The sequence below is a fragment of the Sarcophilus harrisii genome, chromosome 3, assembly GCF_902635505.1.
Source record: "Sarcophilus harrisii chromosome 3, mSarHar1.11, whole genome shotgun sequence".
Taxonomy (NCBI): Eukaryota; Metazoa; Chordata; class Mammalia; order Dasyuromorphia; family Dasyuridae; genus Sarcophilus; species Sarcophilus harrisii.
Genome location: NC_045428.1, coordinates 530,285,156 through 530,309,022, shown reverse-complemented (window position 1 = coordinate 530,309,022; position 23,867 = coordinate 530,285,156). Strand labels below are relative to the sequence as shown.

Below are 23,867 nucleotides of genomic sequence, written 5' to 3'. Positions count from 1 at the left end.
GATTACACATGTATAGTCATATAAAACATATTTCCATTTAAATCATTCTGTGAGAGAAAACCCCCAAGAAAACAAGAAAGTTAAGAAAAAGATCTTTGATCTGTATTCAGACTACAGTTCTTTCTCTAGAGATAGATAATGCCTTTCATCATAAGTCCTACATAACTGTCTTAGATCATTGAATAGTTGAGAAGTTAAATTATTCATAGTAGAATGTGGTTAATGCCTACAATGTTCTCCTAGTTTTGCTCATTTCACTTTGTATCAGTTCAGGTAAGTCTCTCCAAGTTTTTCTGAGTGCATCCTGATCATGATTACTTACACAATAGTGTAAGTAATAGTATTCCATCCAGGATAGAAGTATCCAGTATAGAATCAATTTCATTCCAGTATAGAAGCACAATAGTATTCCATCACAATCATGTGCAACAACTTATTCCATTCACCAATTGATGGACATTCCCTTAATTTCCAGTTCTTTGACACCACTAAAAAAGCTGGTATAAATATTTTTGTACACATAGGTTCTTTTTCTTTTTTATCTTTTTGGGATATAGAACTAATAGTAGTATTGTTTGGTCAAGGGGTATGCATGGTTTTTATACTCTTTAGGCATAGTTCCATATACTTTTCAGAAAGGGTGAATCAGTTTATAACTTTAACAATAGTACATTAGTGTTTTAATTTTCCAATATGCTCTTCAACATTTGTCATTTTCCTTTTCTGTCATATTAACCAATTTGACAGAGATGAGGTAGTAGCTCAGAGTTGTTTTAATTTGAAATTTTATAATCAACAACAATTTAGAGCATTTTACTTTGAAAAAAAGTTTTTTATTATTTATCAATTGAACAATGGCTCTTATTTCTATAAATTTGATGCAGTTTTCTGTATATTTGAGTTATAAAGTATCAGCGAAACGCACTAGAATTTTTTTCACAGTATTGATTACCAATTATTTATTTTCTTCTTTCCCATTTTCCTCCTGTTTATTCTCCCCTTTCTCTCTCTACTTTTACTCTGTCCATTCTCAAAAAATGTTTTGCTTCTGACTTTTATGGCCCCCAAACTGACTTCCCTTCTATCAACTCTCGCTTTTCTATCATCTCCTCCTCCACCTAACTTCTTATATGATAATCCAACATAGTGTGTTATAATTTATCCCATTCTATCTCTCCCTTTTCCCTTCTCCCAGTGCATAATCCTTTTTTCCCCTTAATTTTTTTTTAAAGATAATCAAATCATTACAATCAACTCACATCTCTGCTTTCTATGTATACTCCTTCTGCTTTAATAATGAGAAAGCATTTTAGGAGTTACAAGTATCATTTTCTTATATAGGAATATAAACAGTTTAACCTTATTGAATCCCTTATGATTTCTTTTTACTTTTTACCTTTTTATACTTCTTTTGCGTCTTTTATTTGAAAATCAAAATTTCTATCCAGCTCTAGGCTTTTCATAGGGGATGCTTGAAATTCCTCTACATTGAAAAGTTATTATTTTCTTCTGAAGAATTATGCTCAGTAGGAAATTCTTGGTTATAATCTTAGCTCTTTTGCCCTCCTGAGTTTCATATTTCAAGCCTTCCAATTTTTAAATGTAGAAACTACTAAATCCTGTGTTATCCTGACTGTGGCTCTACTGTATTTGCATTGTTTCTTTTTGACTGCTTGCAGTATTTTCTCCTTGATCTGGGAGATCTGGAATTTGACTATAATATATCTGGGGGGTTTTCATTTGGGGATCTCTTTGAGGAGGTGATGGGTGGATTTTTTCAATTTCAATTTTACCCCATATTTAATCTTTGATTCTAGAATTTCAGGTAAGTTTTATTTAATTTCTTTAAAGATGATATGTAAGCGCTTTTATTTTGTTTATGGCTTTCAGGTGATCCAATAATTCTTAAATTCTTTTCTTCATTGGGTTTTTATATGTCTTTTACAATTTGACCTATTCTGTTTATAAGACGTTATTTTCTTTAGATTTTTTTGTGTCTCATTTACCACGGTATTGATTCTTTTTTTAATTCATGATTTTTTTGCATCACTCTTACTTCTCTTACTATTTTTTCCTTTCCTTCTTTTGTTTGATTTTCAAAATTCTTTTTGAGCCTTTCTATGGCCTTAGACTAATTCATATTTTCCACTAGAAGTTCTGACTTTGCTGTTCTTCTGTGTGTGTTTTGATCTTCCTTGTCCCTGTAGTAACTTTCTATGGTGAGAATTATTTTCTGCTAATTTTCTTTTCTTTTTTTTTTAGATTATAGCTTTTTATTTACAAAACATATGCATGGGTAATTTTTAACACTGACCCTTGCAAAACCTTCTGTTCCAAAATTTCCCTTCCTTTCCCCTACCCCCTCCTTTAGATGGCAGTTATTCCAATACATGTTAAAATATACATTAAATCAAATATATGTATACATAGCCATACAGTTATCTTGCTGCATGAGATAAATCAGATCTAGAAAGAAAAAAAAACCTGAGAAGAAAAACAAAAAAGGAGGCAAACAACAAAAATGTGAAAGTGTGAAAATGCTATGTTATGGTCTACACTCAGTTCCCACAGTTGTCTCCCTGGGTGTCAATAGCTCTCTTAATTACTGAACATTTGGAACTGATCTGAATCAACTCATTGTTGAAGAGAGCCACATCCCTCAGAATTTATCATCATATAGTCTTATTGCCATGTATAATGATCTCCTGGTTCTGCTCATTTGAGTTAGCATCAGTTCATATAAGTCTCTCCCAGGCCTCTCTGAAATCTTCCTATTGGTCATTTCTTACAGAACAATAATATTCCATAACATTCATATAACAAAATTTATTCAGCCAATCTCCAATTGATGGGCATCCATTCAGTTTCCAGTTTCTAGCCACTCTGAAAAGGGCTGCCACAAACATTTTTGCACAAGTGGGTCCCTTTCCCTCCTTTAAGATCTCTTTGGGATATAAGCCCAGTAATAACACTTCTGGGTCAAAGGGTATGCACAGTTTGATAACTTTTTGAGTATAGTTTCCTCTTCAGAATGGTTGGATTTGTTCACAGTTCCACCAACAATGTATCAGTGTCCTAGTTTTTCCACATCCCCTTCTACTTTCATCATTATCTTTTCCTGTCATCTTAGCCAATCTGAGAGGTATGTAGTGATATCTCGGAGTTGTCTTAATTTGCATTTCTCTGATCAATAGTGATTTGGAGCACCTTTTCATATGACTAGAAATAGTTTCAGTTTCTTAATCTGAAAATTGTCTGTTCATATATTTTGACCATTTATTTATCTATTGGAGAATGGCTTGATTTCTTACAAATTTTAGTCAATTCTCTATATATTTTGGAAATCTGGTCTTTATCTGAACTTTTAAATGTAAAAATAGTTTCCCAGTTTATTGCTTTCCTTCAAATCTTGTCTACATTAGTTTTGTTTGTACAAAAACTTTTAAACTTAATATAATCAAAATTATCTATTTTGTGATCAACAATGATAGTTCTTCTTTGGTCACAAATTCCTTCCTCCTCTACAGGTCTGAGAGATAAACTATCCAATGCTCTTCTAATTTATTTATCATATCATTCTTTATGATCATAAACCCATTTTGACCTTTTTTTGGTATACAGTGTTAAGTGTGGGTCAATGCCTAGTTTCTGCCATACTAGTTTCCAATTATCCCAGCAGTTTTTGTCTAATAGTGAATTCTTATCCTAAAAGTTGGGGTCTTTGGGTTTGTTAATCACTAGATTGCTATAGTCACTATTTTGTCCTATGAACCTAACCTATTCCACTGATCAATTAATATATTTCTTAGCCAGTACCAAATGGTTTTGATGACCTCTGCTTTATAATGTAGTTTTAGATCTGGTACAGCTAGGCCACCTTCATTTGATTTTCTTTTCATTAGTTCCCTTGAAATTCTTTGCCTTTTGTTCTTCTAGATATATTTTGTTGTTATTTTTTCTAGGTAAATAAAATAGTTTCTTGGGAGTCTGATTGGTATAGCACTAAATAAATAGATTAGTTTAGGTAGTATTGTCATCTTTATTATATTTGCTCAACCTATCCAAGAGTATCTGGTATTTTTCCAATTGTTTAGATTTGACTTTATTTGTGAGGAAAGTGTTTTGTAGTTTTGTTCATATAGTTCTTGACATTCCCTTGGCAGATAGATTCCCAAATATTTTATATTATTGACGGTTATTTTAAATGGAATTTCTCTTTGTATCTCTTGCTGTTGGATTTTATTAGTGATGTGTAAAAATGCTAATAATTTATGTGGATTTATTTTGTATCCTGCAACTTTGCTAAAGTTGTGGATTATTTCTAATAGCTTTTTAGTTGATTCTCTGGGGTTCTCTAAGTATACAATCATAACATCTGCAAAAAATGATAATTTGTTTCCCTTACCACCTACTCTAATCCCTTTAATCTCTTTTCCATCTCTTATTGCCAAAGCTAGCATTTCTAATATAATATTGAAGAGTAATGGTGATAGTGGGCAACCTTGTTTCACCCCTGATCTGATTGGGAATGGTTCCAGTTTATTCCCATTACTGATGGTTTTAAATAGATGCTCCTGACTATTCTAAGGAAAAGTCCATTTATTACTATATTCTCTAGTGCTTTTAATAGGAATGGGTGTTGGATTTTATGACATGCTTTTTCTGCATCTATTGAGATAATCATATGATTTGTTAATCTGGTTATTGATATAGTCAATTATGCTAATAGTTTTCCTAATATTGAACCAGCCTTGCATTCCTGGTATAAATCCTATGTGGTTGGGGTATATTATCCTGGGGATGATTATGTGTAATTTCTTTGTTAATGTTTTATTTAAGATTTTTGCATCAGTATTCATTAGGGAGATTGGTCTATAATTTTCTTTCTCTGGTTTAAGTATCAGTACACATGTCTGTGTCATAAAAGAAATTTGGTAGGAGTCCTTCATTCCCTATTTTTTCAAATAGTTTATATAATATTGGAGTTAATTGTTCTTTTAATGTTTGTAGAATTTACATGTAAATCCATTTGGTTGTGGGGATTTTTTCTTAGGGAATTGATTAATAGCTTGTTCTATTTCTTTTTCTAAAATGAGACTATTTTATTTCCTCCTCTGTTAACTGGGTAATCTATATTTTTGTAGGTATTCCTCCCTTTCAGTTAGGTTATCAAATTTATTGGCATAAAGTTGGGCCAATAAACTCCTAATTATTGCTCTAATTTCTTCTTCATTGGTGGAAAATTCTCCCTTTTCATTTTTAAGACTAACAATTTGATTTTTCTCTTTCCCTTTTCTAATTAAATTTATCTATTTTGTTGGTTTTTTTCATAAAATCAACTCTTAGTTTTATTTATTAATTCAATAATTTTTTTTTACTTTCAATTTTATTTATCTCTCCTTTTATTTTTAGAATTTCAAGTTTGGTATTTGATTGAGGGGCTTTAACTTGCTCTTTTTTCTAGCTTTTTTAGTTGCAAACCCAATTTACTGATCTTCTCTTTCTCTATTTTATGCAAGTAAGCATCTAGAGATATAAAATTTTTCCTTATTACCACTTTGGGTGCATCCCACAAATTTTGGTATGTTGCCTCATTATTGTCATTCTCTTGCATGAAATTATCAATTGTGTCTATGATTTGTTGTTTCACCCATTCATTCTTTAGGATGAGATTATTTAGTTTTCAATTTATTTTGGGTCTCTTTTCCCCTACCCCTTTATTGAATGTAATTTTTATTGCATTATGATCTGGAAAAAAATGTATTTACTATTTCTGCCTTTCTGCATTTGATTTTGAGGTCTTTATGTCCTAATATATGGTCAATTTTTGTATAGGTTCCATGAACTACCAAGAAGAGAGTCTCCATTCCGTCTCCATTCAGTTTTTTCCAAAGATCTATCATACCTAATTTTTCTAGTATTCTATTTACCTCTTTAACTTCTTTCTTATTTATTTTGTGGTTTGATTTATGCAGTTCTGAGAGAGCAAGGTTGAGATCTCCAACTATTATAGTTTTGCTATTTCTTCTTGCACCTCTCTTAACTTCTCCTTTAGGAATTTCCATGCTATACCACTTGATGCATATATTTAGTACTGATATTGCTTCATTATCTATGGTATTCTTTAGCAAGATATAGTTTCCTTCCTTATCTCTTTTAATTAGATCAATTTTTGCTTTTGCTTGATCTGAGACCAGGATGGCTACCCCTGCTTTTTTTTTTTTTTTTTAACTTCACCTGAAGCATAATAGATTCTTCTCCAACCTTTTATCTTTACTCTGTATGTATTACTATGCTTTAAATATGTTTATTGTCAATAATATATTGTCTGATTCTGGCTTTTAATCCAGTCTACTATCTGTTTCTGATTTATGGGAGAGTTCACCCCATTCACATTTACAGTTAAAACTACTAATTCTGTAGTTCCTTTGATCTTATTATCCCCCGATTGTACTTTTCTTTTTCTTTTTCCCTCCTTCCCAATATTTAACTTATGATCACCAGCACCCCTCAAGCAGCCCTCCCCCTTTTGAATCCCTCCCCTTTTAGAGTCCCTCTCCTTTCTTATATCTTTCCCCTACTATTTTTGTTTTCCCTTTTATTTAGCCTACCCTTTCCCTTTGGCCTTTCTCCTCCTTTTCAATAAGGTGAGAGAAGTTTCTCTGTAAACCAAATATATCTAATATTTTTTCTTTCAGCCAAATCTGATGAGAATAACATTCATACAATGTTCATCCCCCTCCCTTCTTTCCCTTAAATGTAATAGGTTTCCTTTGCCTCTTCATGAGGTGTAATTTCCCTCATTTTACTTCCATTTTTCCCTGTTTCTGGTATAATCTCCTTTCTACATCTAGTTCCTTTTTTATATTATAACAATAAAATCAAATTATACATGCACTCTCTATGTATACCCATAAAAGAAATACAGTGCTCAAGCGTTCTTTTTACCTTTTTATGCTTCTCTTGAATCCTATATTTGGAGGTCAAATTTTTTGGTTAGCTCTGGTATTTTCATCAGAAATAAATAAAATTCACCTGATTCATTTAATGCCCATCTTCAACTGCTTAGTAGGGGAGGGTATTTTTTTCTTGGTTGCATTCCAAGTTCCTTTGCCTTTCAGAATATGAGATTCCAGCTCCTTCCATTCTTTAAGATGGAAACTGCTAGATCTTGAGTGATCCTTATGGTGACTCCTCAGTATTTGAATTGGTTTTTTTTTTTTTTTTGGCTGCTTATAATATTTTTTTCTTGGTGTGATAGTTCTGAAATTTTGCCATAATATTCCTTGGAGTTCTCATTTTGGGGGTCTTTTTTAGGAGGTGTTCTCTGAATTCTTTCAATGGCTATTTTACCTTATGATTCTATGACATCAGGGCAGTTCTCTTTGATGATTTCCTTAAAAATAATGTCTAGACTCTTTATTTCATCAAAGTTTTCAGGGAGTCCAATAATCCATAGATTATCTCTCCTAGATGTGTTTTCTAAGTCGCTTGTTTTTTCAAGTAGATATTTTACATTTTTTTCCTATTTTTTCATTTTTTGGTTTTGCTTGACTGATTATTAATGTTTCATTGAGCCATTTGTTTCTGATTTTTAGTGAATTATTTTCATTTACTTTTTTATTTGTCCAATTGAGTTTTTAAATGAGTTGTTTTGTTTTATGGAATTTTTTTCCATTTCACAAATTCTGTTTTTCAGGGAGTTGTTTTCTTATTCCACTTTATCAAATCTATTTTTTAATGAGTTATACGCCTTTTCCAAACCCTCTTTCATAGTTTTCCTTTCCTTTCCCCATTTTTCTTCTAGCTCTCTTTTGAGATCCTTTTAAATTTCTTCTAGCAGAGTCTTGTGTGAAGGGGACCAAGTTATATCACCCTTTGGGACTTCATTTGGAGACAATCTCCTTTTAGTCTCTACAGGGTTTGAAATCTATTCTTCTCTTTCTGCTCATTTTCTAGCCTATTTCTTGCCTTTTAATTTTATGCTAAAGTGAGACACTGTTTTACAAGTGAAGGGGTTACTGTTGCAGTCTGAAAGTTTTTTGTCCATCTGTTTTCAGAGGTAATTCAGGGGATCTTTAAGTTTTTGACCCTTCTAAAGTGGTGTGATCTAGGGAGAGATGTGTTTATTACTCTCCTGTATTGTGCAGTGGTTTGTAAGTAACCACAAGCAATCTTTTTGACCCTAGAACTTTAACCAGGGTCCTTGTTCCACTATGACTGTAAGATCTGCTGTTTTAGTGTTTCTAGCACTAGCACTAAGACTCAGGACTTCAACCCAAATCTAAATGACCCAGATCCAAATATAGGCAATGCAACAAAGTCCTCCCTCTGGTTCTAGCAAAGAGATTCCTGTAAATCTCCATCTGACCTGTTGTCAGATCCCCTTATCACTTGTGGGCTTCTGGGTCTGGAAAGTATCCTGGCTGACACTGATTCAATGTCACCCTCAAGGCCTGTTCCTGGTTCTCTGGGATCTGGTTTGCAGTGGTATAACTTGCACTAGATTATACTTCACTCTCACCCCAAAGTAATAGATTTTTCTTGCTGATCTTCTAAGTTATCTTGGAGTAACAATTGTTTTACTTTGTCTTTCTGCAGATTCTGTTTTCGTTTTGTATCAATATTTAAAGGTATGGGTTTGGTTTGGGGGAGAACTCTGCTGAGTCCTTGTCTTTTTTCTACCATCTCAACTTTGCCTCTGTGGATCATTCTTGTTATCATTTACCACATTACCACAGTGGACATCATTGACAGTTATGTTTTTGACACTGAAACTAACATTATTCTCAGGTAGAGCCTAACTCAAACCTTCATGGTGCATTTCAACAGAATGAAGTAAATTATTGACTAGGGCAAAGGTGACTGATCACCTGATTTTAGAACAAGCCAACAGTGTACTATCCCAATATCATCAATTTCCTAGACATTGTGGAGGGATAGACTTGTCTTTTGGATGAGCTGCTTGTACAATGTAATCCAAAGTTTCAAGATATGTAGTTCTACTTTCCTTGACATCTTTCCAAATGACTTTTTTCCCTTATATTAGAGCTTGGCTCCGGCATGTTTTCACCAATCAATCTGAAAAAGGCTTACAAAAGCTACTGTCTCAGGGTTTAGCCAATTTTCTTAATACAGGCAGGGCTTTATAAACTTCCACTTGTGATCCCTTTCTGCCAGAGAAAATTTTACATGATTCCAGGTATATAAGTATAAATTAGGTATGCAAATCAAAGGGTTTTTTTGATAATAAAACGTAATTTTGTGAATCCCACATTTGGTTACAATACCCTACAAGGGTTTATGAAGCACAGTTTGAGAAGCTGGGAATGTAGGTACAGACTTTCCTAACAATTTTCTCATACCTCTTCTGATGAGGGTGGGGGTATATAGAGATCTATTTTGTTGACACCAAGAATAGGTATTTTATACCTGCTGTGTAAGTCAGAAGGACATGTTCCCAGGTCTGCCCATTCAACTTCAAATTCACTAATAACTAGTCGCAAAAATCAGGATAGCATAGTCAGCCTGAGATGTGTCTGTATTCATGTTCTTGATAAATTCTTTGTGTCCTTGGAACATCAACAATGGTCACAAAATACTTTCTAGTCTCAGATTTCCACAGGAAGATATCAATAGGGATACCACATTCACATTCATCCTTTAGCTTTTTCAAGATCTCAGTATCTTAGAAAGAATTTTTTTCCATCTTAACAGTCACCTTCACGAACTTCTCAATGGCTCTCTTATCAATTTCATATTTGTATATGAGATTGCCACTAGAGGTGGATTTGCTAGAGTCTATATGTCCAGTGACAATAGGGTTAATGTGGCTCTTTTCTTTGCCAATTTTTGTGAGATTTAGTGATGATTTTCACAACTGTGTTTTTATGGTAAGTTGGTGGTGATAAAGCATTCATTGTCCTTTAAAACAGAGGACTTAGATTCAAGTCCCACATCTGAGAACTTGGGCAAGAGTGATGACCATTAGCATTAAGTCAAAATCAAGAATTAATATTTTGAGTTCTCTCTCTCTCTCTCTTTTTCCTTCTTTCATCTTTCCTTCTTCCCTGCCCTCCCCTCTCTCTTTATTTTTCTCTCCTCTTCCTTGAATCAAAGAAATAACCACCAATCAGTATTTCCCCAAAGAGTTAGAACTAAGGATTAAATCAGTAGTGGAATGCCTCTTATGTTGTTATGGTTCTAATCAAGAAATTAGATGTCTCATTTGCTTATTCTGATGAATATGCCTATTGTTCTATTTGGTAGTCAAAACTCTTTTTTTTTATTAAAACCTTTTATTTTCAAAATATATGCATAGAAAATTTCCAACATCCAGCCTTGTAAAACCTTATGTTCCAAAAATTTTTTTCCTTCCTTCCCCCCACCTCTTTCTCTAGTACATCAAAACTCTAAACTTCACCATAGAGCATTGTTTTCCATTGCTGGAGAATCTCATCTTTGGTTCATAATTAATGTAAATTGTGAGTTGGAAATTATTTGGGTGAGTAGGATTTTTTATTTGTAAAAAGAATCATCTTGGTCAGAAATATTGCCAATCAAAATCTTCTTTTGATTCTTTTCAATTAAATTCAATGGACATTTTATTAAGTACTTACATGTCTTATTTGTATGTAGTCCTTATACATTATCTTATCATTTAAAGAAAGTGTGCTCCTTAGGGGCAGGGAGTATTTTTTACTTTTTTTTTTTTTATATTTCCATTGTTCAGCACATTTCCTGATACATAGTAGTTATTTGATACATGCTTGTTAATTGTTAATTATGAGGATGCAAAGAAAAGAAAATGGAATAGTTGATATTTTTAAGGGGCTTAAAATCTACTAGGAGAGGATCATAGGTAATGGGATTAACTTAAACAAGAAAGATTTAGGTTAGAGGGCAAGAAGAATTCAAGGCATCGAGAATGGGTGAAAGTAGCTAAAGGAATTATGCAATGGGACTTTGACACATGCCCAGATTCCCTAACATGTAGGTGCCCATGTCAGGGAAACTAGGGACTCACTTCTGGAAGAGGACATTCTGTAATGGCCTGCTACAAGCCAGGGAGCAGCCTTTTTTTATTGGATGTCTAACCATAATTGTCTATCTTTAAATCTACCTGAGTGAGAGACACAGTCATGCTTTATTTTTGGTGATGTCCTGGAGTGAAGGACATGCTCATCCAAAGCATAGTCACTGTATAGCAATTGGGAAAAGGCCTGTGGGCACTATCCTCTCTTTTTTAGGACTTTTAGTCCTATATTGAACTTGACATTTTGTTCTTGTTTTCTTTGTCCTCTTTAATTTGAGATAGAGGGAGTGAAATCCTGGACCTGGGAGCTTGAATTATGGGGACATTGGATCCCAGGAATCCAGTCTGGATGTTACCATAGGCCAAAAGGGAAGTCCTGAGGAACCAGGGTCCTGGGATACAAGTTTAGAGTCTGGGGGGGAGACTTGGAACTTGATGGGATTAATGCTACTTAGGAAGTGAGTTAAATTTTGTTCTCCTAATCCCTAATCCTTCCCAAGAGACCAAAGTAATGGTGGTGATAGGATTGTGTTTGTTTTTGCTCTACCTTTTAAGTAAATATACTTTTGTAAATGTTAATCTGATATTAAATGAGACTGGGATTCTTGGACACCTAAAATTTGGGGAAAATAATCAATGTTGTCTTGAGTTAATGAAGTTAATGTCATTTAAGTTAAAGATAATGCCCTTAAAGCTATCAGAAAAAACTTGGGAGAAGGGCTTGAAATATCACATACTTGATCTTCAGATAGTGGTCAGAGTAGTCATTGTTACATTTAATTATATAGGACCCTTGCAAAAACCAGGTACCCAGGTGGTAGAGTGAATAGAATGATGCCCTGGAACCAGAAATTCAAATCCGACCTCAGATATTTTGTTAGCTATATATCTCTGAGCAAATCACCTATTTGTCATCCTATTTAATTTCAGTTTCTTCCTTTATGAAATGAATTAGAGGAAGATATGGCAAACTACTTTATTATCTTTGCCAAGAAAACCCCAAATGGAGGTCTCAAAGAGTTGGACATAACTAAAAAAAAACAAAACAACAACAAACAAATGCAAAGAGTTGTGAAACTCTTTTGCTCCCATTGATTAATTGCATTATCATCGAATTAATCTCACTGTTTTGAATTTTTCTTTCCCTCTAATCTAAATCTTTCTTGTTTCAATTAATCCTATACCTGTGATGCCCTCAGTAGATATTAAGCTTTGAGGGAGTCTACTTTCATTTTTTAAAAAATTTTTCATCCTGACGTCTAGCATAGTGCAAGATACTTAGCAGGTACTTAACAAAAGCCTATGAATTGATTTATATCAGTCACATCCTTGGAATAGGGAGAATCACTGAGATTCTCCTTACTCCCCTTTTTTTTTTGGTCACTGAGATACTTAAAGAAAGGTACATAAAGGTGCTTGATCTGTTCTGTTCATTTACCAACCAGCCTTGGTACTTCCAGATGGATGAATTCTGGGTTCTTTATCTCTCCCCTTATGAGTGTTATTTCCCATCCCTTATATTAACATCCTGGCTTCTTTGTGTCTGAACCTTAGGATCACCCAATTTTGTTCTCCTGGGGTGGAAAGGAGGCATAGTGTATGTGGGTAACATGGACTACTCACTTCAGATGTAATAAGTTGAAACATCAGGACAGTTACAATGGAGATGACCATTGTGTTCTTCATGCGAGTATTTGGTTCCTGTCCAAGATCTTATTGCTGGTTGTTTCTTTGATCTTGATATCACCTTTGAAATGGAAAAAAGAGAAATTGGAAAAGTACCCTCTTGTTTATCTTTCTGGTATAAAAGTGCTTCTCTATCTGATTCCAACTTAACTTTCTGCACTGATTCACATGACTTATTTTCATTCACTTTACCTTCTAGACCAAAAGGCTTACTTGATGTCGTATTTCCTACATTGTGTTGCAGGCTGTGTTTCATACTTGAAATGAACTTTACTTTTTGAAATCCTTACTGAGTTTCAAGTTCCTGCTCATGAGTGAAACATTTTTCTGACTCAAGTTGTTTATGCCACTTTTAAAATGCTTTAACTATGCTATAACTATGTACAAACCCACTATATACAGGTTAAATTGGAGATAATCAACAGAGAGAAGGCTCTAGAATGAGAAAGGATGAGGAAATCTGTAATGGGCTGAGGCTTGAGTTGATGCACTGAGGTCCCAAGCACGTGAGGCTAAATAGTAATTGGACTATACTCTATTAATATATATGCTTGGTGAAAGAATGGCCCCCGTCCACTCTGTGCAAGTCCTGATGTGTTGTATAGGAAATGACGATTTTGGTGGGTGGAGGCAGAGGGGCAGGAAGAGAGGCAGAGAGAGACTGCTGGCTGGGTTCTGCTCTGGTGGCTTCTGGTCTTGTGGCTTCTGGTCTGGCTGGCTTCTTGACGCAGCTGCTGACATTGCTAATCTCCCTTTACCTCCAATCCCCCTTTACCTTCGATCCTTCTTCACCTCTACTGAGAATAAAGATTGAAGATTTTCCCTTAACCTGAATTCCTGACTTATTTTAAAAATTTAAAATATGTGGTCATCACAGAAACTTGTAAAAGGTAGAATTTCATCTAGGACTTGAAGGAGGCTAGAAAACCATGAGGCATGAGGCACAGCTAGTGCAAATGCCTCAAATCAGGAGATGAGATAGCTTATGGAGACCAGTATCATTTGCACAAGTATGTGGGGCTGTGGTCGGAAGGGAGGAGGGAATTTAAGATGGAAAAAGACTGGAAAGGTCAAAACAGGTTGGGGTGGGGTGCAGCGCAGGTTCTAAAGAGCTTTGGATTTTATATTTGATTGTGGTGGTGATTGGGAGCCACTGGACTTTATTGAGAGGGAGTAGAGTGACATGGTCAGGACTTTGATATAGGATTTCACTTTAAAAGTGAAACTTAAGAAATTAAACAGGTTCAAATATCAATAAAAATCAAATCATTGTTTACATGTGTCTAGGTCTAGTTATGATATTTACTTACTAAGAAATCTTACTTTATCTGATGGCCATTGAAAGAACAAGTAGAAAACACTTAAGGTCAATTTTTAGTTAATTAGGGTTTGCAAGCAAGAAATAGAAGCCGAGAGTGCAATTAGTCCAACATTTTGCAGCTATTGATATCTTTATTTCAAAGAGAAAGCAGGGAGAGAGAAGTTAACTTAGAAATACAGCTTATGGATTTGGCTCAGGCCCTGTCAGACAAGGGAAGAGGACTATTTTTGGATAGGTAGGGCTTATAACTTAGGGTTTTAGATGACATAACATAATTCTATTCCCAGGATAGTTTTGGACAAGGATGGAGTCAGAGTAGCGGGCACCTAGATATTGTTTTTCTTTTCTATCCTTCATTGTGTCCCTATGATATGTGAAGATGATCTGAGCTTGAAGGATTTTCCTGAATCAATTCGCCCAGTCCTAATGGCATGGTAGTGGGTGGTGGTGGCTATAATAATTTTTTTTTTATTCAGGGAATAACAAAAAAAGGGAAAGGGAAGAGTGGAGAGCAATTGAATTCATGGTGGGAAGATGGGCTTACTTATTAGAAGGTAAGCTCCTTGAAGTCAGGGACTGTCTTTCTTTTTTACTTTTATTTATATTTCCAAGTAGTAAACACAGAGTCTGACTTGTAATAAATGCTTACCAAATACTTGTTGTCTGCTTCCCTGGAGGAGGAAATGTTACCAAGAAATGCACTTATAACTGGAATGAGCAAAATTGATGAAAAAGCATTTTCTCTTTAAAAACTTCATTTAATCTGAGGCTCATGAAAAACACAAGGAGAGATCACTCAAGGGGAGGCTACTGAAATGGAGATATTATTATTGTAGAGATAAGTGTCTTAATCTGGGACCTTGAAGTTGTTTAAAATTATTTTTTATGACATTTCAAAATAATTGGTTTCTTTTGTAATCTGCCATGTTTTATTTTCATTTAAAAACATTACCCCCATGGGATCCATGACACAAAATATGTCGAGTCCTTTTATTTGTAATAACTGAATAGATTGGAGAGTGGATAGTGGATAGAATTTAATAGATTCATGGATAGATAAAAAAGGAACCTTGCATTTAGCAATGCTCTTTATATTTTCTTCATATATTCTTCCCTTGTTCATAGACCTTACAGAGAAATTGTTCCATGCTTTCCTAATCTGCTTAATATTAGCTTTTATGTATAAATCATGTACTAATTTTGACTTTATCTTGGTAAAGAGTATGAAATATTGGTCTATACCTAGTTTCTGTCCTATTGTTTTCCAATTTATTTGCCAAATAATGAGTTTTTGTTGTTCCAAAAACTTGGATTTTTGTGTTTATCATAGATTACTATGATAATTCACTATTATGCAGTTTGTATTTATTTTTTCTAATAATCCACCCTTCTTTTTCTTTTTAGCTAGTTCCAGATAGTTTTTGAAAATTACTGCTTTATAATACTGTTTGAGATCTGGTATGCCTACAGTACCGTCCTTCACATTTTTTTTTTTTTTTGATCAATTCCCTTGATATCCGTGACCATTTGTTCTTCAAGATTTATTTTGTTATGATTTTCTAGGTCTAAGAAATAAATCTTTGATAGCTAAACTGATAAATGTCTAGAATGCAAGAGTCTGAAACAACCATCTCACTTTTCAGATGAAGGCTTTGGGAATGGTGGCTAGGGCAGAAGTGGGAATGTAGCCTAGGTTTTGAAACTCCAAATTCAATGTCCTCTGTACTGTACTCCATTTTTTTAACCTACTATGTGCTGAGTGTTTTATTTTTTCAAATAAAGCTTTTTATTTTCAAAACATATGCACAGATATCCTTTGATCCAGCAGTGTTTTTACTGGGCTTATACCCCAAAGAGATACTAAAGAAGGGAAAGGGACCTGTATGTGCCAAAATGTTTGTGGCAGCCCTGTTTGTAGTGGCTAGAAAATGAATGGATGCCCATCAATTGGAGAATGGTTGGGTAAATTGTGATATATGAATGTTATGGAATATTATCGTTCTGAAAGAAATGACCAGCAGGATGAATACAGAGAAGACTGGCGAGATTTACATGAACTGATGCTGAGTGAAATGAGCAGAACCAGGAGATCATTATATACCTCAACAACGATATTGTATGAGGATGTATTCTGATGGAAGTGGATTTCTTTGACAAAGAGAAGATCTAGTTCAGTTTCAATTGATCAAGGATGGACAGAAGCAGCTACACCCAAAGAAAGAACACTAGGAAATGAATGTAAACTGCTTGCATTTTTGTTCTTCTTCCCAGGTTATTTATACCTTCTAAATCCAATTCTCCCTGAGCAACAAGAGAACTGTTCGGTTCTGCACACATATATTGTATGTAAGATCTACTGTAACCTATTTAACATGTATAGGACTGCTTGCCATCTGGGGGAGGGGTGGAGGGAGGGAGGGGAAAAATTGGAACAAAAGTGAGTGCAAGGGATAATGTTGTAAAAAATTACCCTGGCATGGGCTCTGTCAATAAAAAGTTATTAAAAAACAAAACAAAACATATGCACAGGTGATTTGACATCATTGCCCCTTGTGTTTCAGATTTTCTCCTCCTTCCCCCCATCCCCTCCCCTAGATGGCAAGCAATTCAATATATGTTAAAAATGTTAAAACATATGTTAAATCCAATATTATACTCCATTCTTTAATCTATCTGTTAACTTTATTGGAATTGGTCTTATATAGAAGTTCTTTTAAATGGGAAGAAGGAGACTGAATACTGAAGGAAATCTGGAAATATATCCCTGTCTTATCTGGACAAGGGTGGGGTGAGAGAGTTTTTCTAATTTTGTTTGATGGTCAATCATATTTTGTACTTGTGGAAGAGACACCTTGAGGAATTTCCTTAGTTTTTCCTCCTAGAAAACCTGGGAAAAAAATCCCCTCCTGGGATGGGATTCTGAAAATCATAATGTATTAAAAAAATCAATTTGCCAAAATTAGATTTATATAAAATTATAAGGATAGTTTAACTTTAGGAAAACAATTAAGATACTGAATCACATAAATCAAGAAAGCAACAAAAACATATCATTATATTGATGTGGAAAAGATTTTTCACAAAATATAATATTCATATGTATTAAAAATTGTGAAAGTATAGACCCAGGAGGAGGACCTCAGTATCTGAGAAAAACTGATAGGAAAACTGAACAGTAGTCTGATAGAAATTAGGCTTACACCTACACTTTGAACCATATACCAACATGTTTCAAATGGATTTATAACCTAGGTGTGAAGATCTCATCATAAACAAAAGAACAAGGAAGAAATTACCTTTCAGATCTATGAACAGAGAAAGAGTTGATGGCTAAACAAGTAATAAAGAGGCTCAGAGAAGAGTAAATGGACAATTTTGATTATATAATTTTTTACAAGGATTTTGTACAAACAGTTAATTGGGTAAGGGGTATCTTTTTATTAAGTTTCTCCAATGAAGGGTTCACATCCAAGTTTAAAGGAATTGATTCAAATCATCAGAGAAGAGTGACTTCAAAAGACTGATAATAAAATATACCTCTCACTTGTTGGCTGAAATATTTTAGATTTGAGATGCAGAATGAGATTTACATTCTCAGACATGGCTAATGCTTTGACTGGGCAGTAATAAATATCAGAAGAAACACCAATAAACATTGTTAAAAATATATACAGAAAACTTTTTTTACATTGCAATGCTTTTTTTTGCTAATTACTAATTCCACAATAAAAAAAAAAAGAAAATCAAATAAAATAATGAGAATGAAGAGGGTCTGTTATATTACAAAGTAGTAGTTATTAAAAACTTCCAGTTTAAAAAATGTAAAAGTTGATTAGTGATATAGTCAAAGTGAGCAAGAAGAAAAGTGAGCTAAAAGAAAAGAAATATACCCCTCTTTTTTGAAAATTCAAGAAGAGAGAATCCTCAGCTAGTGACTCTTTTTTTCGACAAAAGCTGCTTGGAAGCATAGAAGGCAGTTCAGGTGGAATCAAACATGGATCAATATCTTATAAAATATGCCATTATACATTCGAAATGTGTTATCAATCCAAATAGGGAGTAAATCAAAAGATTTTTGGGAAACCCTGTATAAAAGGTCATGCTGTTAAGAAAATCAAAGCAAAGTAGAACATTTTCTTAGATTTTTTTTTAAACATTGCTAAAAAGCAATGACTATTGTTTTCTCTATGCCATTGAGGTTAAAACATACTTCTTCATTTCTATTAAAAAACAAAAGTTATTGTAAGCACATGCTGCCAGTGGGAAACATTATTTATATTGTGTGGTTCAGCTTACCTGTTTTTTATGGAAAGGTCCTCTAGGCTTCTTTGTATATTGGGAAGTGATCAGGGCACTACAAAGAAAGGAATTAGTTTTAAAAAAGGAGCAAGAGTAAAGTGAGATTAGAATGACCCTATATCCCATACTGAGTGAGGAGAGAGGCACACTTTGAATTCTTTTAACTGAAACTAAGCATCTACTTTTAGTTTCAGAATGAATGTAGATGAAGTTATGAAGTAGATGAAGCTTTAAAAAGAGGAAATATGTGGGTCTCATATTTCAGTAAATATGAGTAAATCAGTAAAAAGAAAGTAAAAGGTGCCCTTTTTATCCCTTTGTCCTTAGGTCATGTTTGTTTTCTACACTTAAAAAATTTTGACTATCTACCCTGCAGAAAACTCTCCATCTTTTGTTCTAAAAGAAAATAATAGGAATGTTTTGGGAAAAGTTGATGAATTCTAATTGAAAGAAGATGATTTTTGATTGGAGTTGTTGAGCATAAATGTAATGGATAAATGAAAGAATAAGTATTAAAGTGAAAAGATATATATATATATATATATATATGCAGAGAGAGAGAGAGAGAGAGAGAGAGAGAGAGAGAGAGAGAGAGAGAGAGAGAGAGAGAGAGAGAGTCAGAATCATCATTTTGGAAGGCTGCAGACATATAGGGAAAATCCAACTCCTCAACACATCCTTGATTTCTAGCTTGCCTTCATAACAATTTCACAAAGTTCCCCTTAATTTGTTGCCTTTTCAATAGGTTGGGGAGGGAAGAGATTTGGATGGGAAAATAAAAATAAAATTGAAGGAAAAAAATAAATATAGAAACTTTCCCCAGAGTGAGATTGAAGCCTTTCTCCTGATGGAGCAGAGATCTCATCCTGTTCCAATCTAAAGAACTTATTCACTCTTATGTATGTTCTGAGATGCTTTCATCTGTATACCTTCTCTAATTTCTGCTTGTTATTGTATTTGGATAAGTGGATTTTGTTTCTATTTGCTATTTGTGAAGGGCTTTTGGTTATCTAGCATCTAGTGAATAGAGGTTCTACTAGCAAGTGTAAGCATGCAATGCAATGTTGCTTTTGTTTTGAATGTATTAAGACCCCTAGACCAACAATATTTAGGGAAGAGACAGGTTTAATTTTAGCCCAGCATCACTTTTTTGGAGACTGGAGAAAAAAGTACCTGGCCTCATGCTTCTAGCACCTTTCTGTCCCTTCCTGCTCATTTCTCCTTCCCCAGTGTCTTGGATTCTCTTCCTCTTAAGAGGTTGTTCCAGACCTCACATCATATCAGTACATTCTCTGTCCTCAGCTCATCCAAGAGCCAAAGGTCAATAGGTTTAAACAACCTATGTAGATATCTTGGACATGGTCTTACATTCATCTTACAGAGACCAGTAGTTTTATCCCTTTAATGTATCTCTTTAATGACAGCCTAATTACTATGACTTCCAGCTTGGACTCTGCAGAGTCCAAACTACTCATACCCTTTGACAGCTATTTACCTTCCCAGGTATACACAACTAAAGTTCCAACTGGTAGTTTTATATTCTGGTTTTAGAGTGTTGAAGCCAAAGAAAATGGATTTGAAAATGGAGACACTGAAGAGCTGATATGATGGGTTCAACATTTCCCTTTCTAACTCATCCTATATCATAAGCATATCATAATATATCATAAGTATATATACATTTATCATATGTACCATATATCATAAGTAAATAAATGAGTTATTCATCATAACTTATTTTTATGAAAAATGATAAATGGGAGCCTCAAGGCCAATTGATGAAGGTATAGAGAGACCCTTGCATAATTTCTGGCTACTCTTATGTCCTTAGATGATGAGGCAAATTGACCAAAGTGCATTTCTCTTGTCTTATCAGGATAGAATTTCAGGTGTGTGCCTCTGAAAACAAGGATATGCACTCCTTCAAGAAGTTGAATGACTCATGTCAAACAAAAAATGGCAGGCTCTGAAGAGGAAATTTTTTCATGTAGTCTTCTCTGGAGGTACAGCATATTCTGACCATATCATTAAATTTCATGCAAGATGGAATCTTAGAGTAAGTGTAGGCAATGATTCCAAAAGACTCATTGAGATTCAGAGGCTGGCTCTTCCATCTCCTCTTTGTTTCTCCCACACATCATTTAACTGGAGGTATACTTTCCTCTCTTCAGCCAAGAGTTCTTTTGCCTTCTTCATCATGTTCCTTTCACATCTCATGATATTTGTCACAGGAAGCATTCTGCTCACAGCTCCTGTAACTTTTCTTAAATCTAAATTTCAGGTGAGGAGAAAAAGGAAATTTTAGCTTTAACCAGGATATTTTTAACTCTTAATATTTCTGATAATTGAAAAAAGAAGTGTGCAGATATGTTTGTATTTACATCTGTGCACATGTATTTGCATACACATACATATATACCTTACTGCCCCTTACATATATGAACCATTTTGGTTGTTCCCCCCAAAGTGCAAAAGGCATTAAGTATTATAGGTATAGTGAGTCACTAGTAAGCTAGGATATATTCAAAATTTTAAAGATATTTGAGAGATCTAATTGGAGGAACAAGGGATAAGGACTGAAAAGGTGTTATCTGATTTGTCTGCCTTTTGGCCTTAGCAAAGCCAAGGACTCTGCTAGGAAGCAGTATGATACTTTAGACAGAACCTTTGAGTTTGAAATCAGAGCACCTGAGGTCAAAACTTAGCTATATGTATGAACTTGGGTAAATCACTCCCCACCACTAAATTCTTCATCTGTAGGAAAAGGAAATTTAGCCACCTTGAGCTTTGAGGTCCTTCCAGCTTTGTCTATGATTCTGACTGACTTCATAAATAATATGCTTCCCCTCTCCTTCCCTCCAGGCTTATTTGGGCTAATCGTTCCATTAGATCACGAGGTCAGGGTGAACAGCACTATACTGAAAGAGTGAAAAACCAAGCAAATATAGTCTCAGAGGACATGGTTTTCAGAGGGGTTGTAAAATGATGAGAGAAAAAAGCAAAGTGGGCAAAAGTAGGTAATATTTGGGATAATACTTAACTTTGTTACCTTGAAAGAAATGTCAGCACTATTGGGTATGACATAGTGATTCTAAAAAACAAAACTGAGTGGGAAAAGGTTAAAGGAAGTGATCAATTATATTATAAAAATGGGACATGAAGAATTAAATCAGAGGAAACAGATTAGGGTGGAGGGCTGGTATTGTATTCTTATTCTCATTCGGGATGAAGAGGAAATAATGTATACATTTGGAAAGGTGTAGGAGTCTTCTGAACATGTAGAGTGGTAAGACAACTGGGGAATGGAGGGAAGGGACTTATAGAGGGGTCTGTAGATCAGGGTTTGGGAAAGTGGGAAGATGGAGTGACTTTTGGAGAGATGGATAGATTGAGATTGGGGGAAGGGGAGAGAAAGGACGGGAAGACTCTTGGAGGGATGCTTGAAGTGGGAAGGTGGAGGAAGAAAGTAGACAAAAGGGATAGGTTAAAAAGAGAGTCTGAGAAAGAAAACAGATGGAGGGAAATTTACAAATTGTAATTATAATTTTGAATGTGAATGGGATGTTTATAGAAGTTCCCTTTGTGGTGGAAAAATGTGAAAATTTCAGTGATCCCTATCAACTGGGGAATGGTTGAACAAATTGTGTTGTATGGTTTTTATAGAACACAATGTCCCACAAGAAATGATGATCTCAATGATCTTAGAAAAGCATGGAAACATTTTCATGACATGATGAAGAATGAAGTGAAGAGAAACAGGAGAACATTGCATACAATAACAGCAATATTGTTTGAAGAATGACGGTGCAATTATTATAAATATGTAAATTAAAAATAAAGAACATATGAAGAAAGATGCTCTTTGTATCCAGTGAAAGAACTGATAAATAGAAGTAAGTATGGAATAATTTTACAAAATGTATACCCATTTGTATCTAATGGTAGCAATCATTAGGGTGAGAGGGAGGGGATAAAAAGAAAATAAGAGCAATTTATGTGATAACTTTGTTGTATATTTGGAGGGAATAGAATGTTGTACATAGTAAATTTGCAGTTTTGTGTGCAATCAACTTTTTTATTGTACCATATCATGAAAAGTTTTGTTTAATTCCCTGAACTAAAAACAAAATAAATAAATAAAAACAATTTTAGAAAAACAGGTAATGTTATCCACGAATCTGTAGTACAATCTCTTCTTTCTGACTTTCTATTTTTGCCATGGGAATACATAATAACATTGTAAACTTTGAAAGATCAGGAGAAGTCTTAGAGTTTAATAACTGTTTATCAGAGAAGCGTCTACTGGTAGCCATTCTAGCAAAGCCTTGGTGAAGAGACATGCTTGAGGAGTGACCTGCTTGAACCAGTCCTGCAATGGATTGACCTGAAACCTATAATCAAGGGTTGACTATGTCTCTCTCGGAACTGAGATGAGATTAAAAGACTTCCAGAGCAAGAAAGTATTATTCATCTTAAGTAATAGAGAGTAGTTGTGGAAGTACTACTGTAAATTTGAGGCTATTCTCCCTATGGATTGAAATGTTAAAAGAGAGGGTGATTCAAGACAAGGAATGAGACTAAATTATGAAACGCTCTGAGGTGATTTTGATTTATATATCTTACTATGGATAGTTATCATAGGGCCATAGAATTGGAGCTGGATGGGGATTTGGAGTCCAACTTCCTCATTTTACAGTTGAAGAAACTGGAGTATTGAGAAGTTAAGTAAGTTGCCCAGGATCACACAGCAAGTAATTGTCTGAAATGGTGTTTTAACAGAAATCTTCCTGACTATAAGTGAGTAGTTTATTTATTATATCACATTTCTACTTACATAAGAGAGGCAGTATTGCGTAGGACCATTCTTCAAGTCAGAATAATCTGGATTTAAGTCTTGTCTTAGTAAAGCACTTCTCTATAAATTGCTAATATAAGTTAATAAATTGCTAAAAGATAAGTTAACAAGCATTGAAGTCCCTACGAAGTCCACTAAAAATACAAATTAAGGCAAAAAACCCAGCCCTTGTTCACAAGGAACTTGTAGTGGGAAACAACATGTAAACAACTATGTATAAATGAAAAATATAGGATACACTGTGAGAGAAATAATTATATATCTAATATTAATAACCGATTATTGATGGAGATTAAGGTTTTCCCTTTCTATTTCCTTAATCAGAAATAAATCCCTGTAGGTTATTCAGCTAATCTCTAAAAGTTGAGATTGCCCAAACCTTTGAGGTACATGCCTTTCATTCCTGGGTGGGATTCCACTCAATTAGGAGGCCTTACAAAAAGAATCCAGTTTAAATGAGATCTTGCCTGTTGTGACCAGCACAACACAAATGGACTCATAATGTTTGAAAATAAGGAGATGGGGTTGCTGATAATTCAACAGAGCTATTTATCAAGAGAAATTATCCTGCTTATATATCTTAAAACCATATGTTATGAAACCCTTGTTCTGTGACCAACCTTTGTTTCTGTTTTTCATGATCTAACTCTTGAAGCTTGTTAGTTTCTGGA

General features: G+C 34.3%; 1 protein-coding gene and 1 pseudogene across 1 annotated transcript in view; both read right to left on the bottom strand.

The window, feature by feature from the left end:
* LOC100920457 (T-cell ecto-ADP-ribosyltransferase 1) overlaps positions 1–18,445 on the bottom strand; it is a 30,587-nt gene extending 12,142 nt beyond the window's left edge. Inside the window, exons 1-2 of the mRNA XM_012545244.2 lie at positions 18,339–18,445; positions 12,659–12,782 (exon numbers count right to left, since the gene is read on the bottom strand). Of these exons, the coding sequence (XP_012400698.1) occupies positions 12,659–12,721 (63 nt within the window). The 5' untranslated portion in view covers positions 12,722–12,782; positions 18,339–18,445. The remainder of the gene's footprint in view (positions 1–12,658; positions 12,783–18,338) is intronic.
* Positions 18,446–20,068: 1,623 nt separating this feature from the next.
* Positions 20,069–23,204, bottom strand: LOC116422604 (annotated as a pseudogene).
* Between the last annotated feature and the right edge of the window lie 663 nt (positions 23,205–23,867).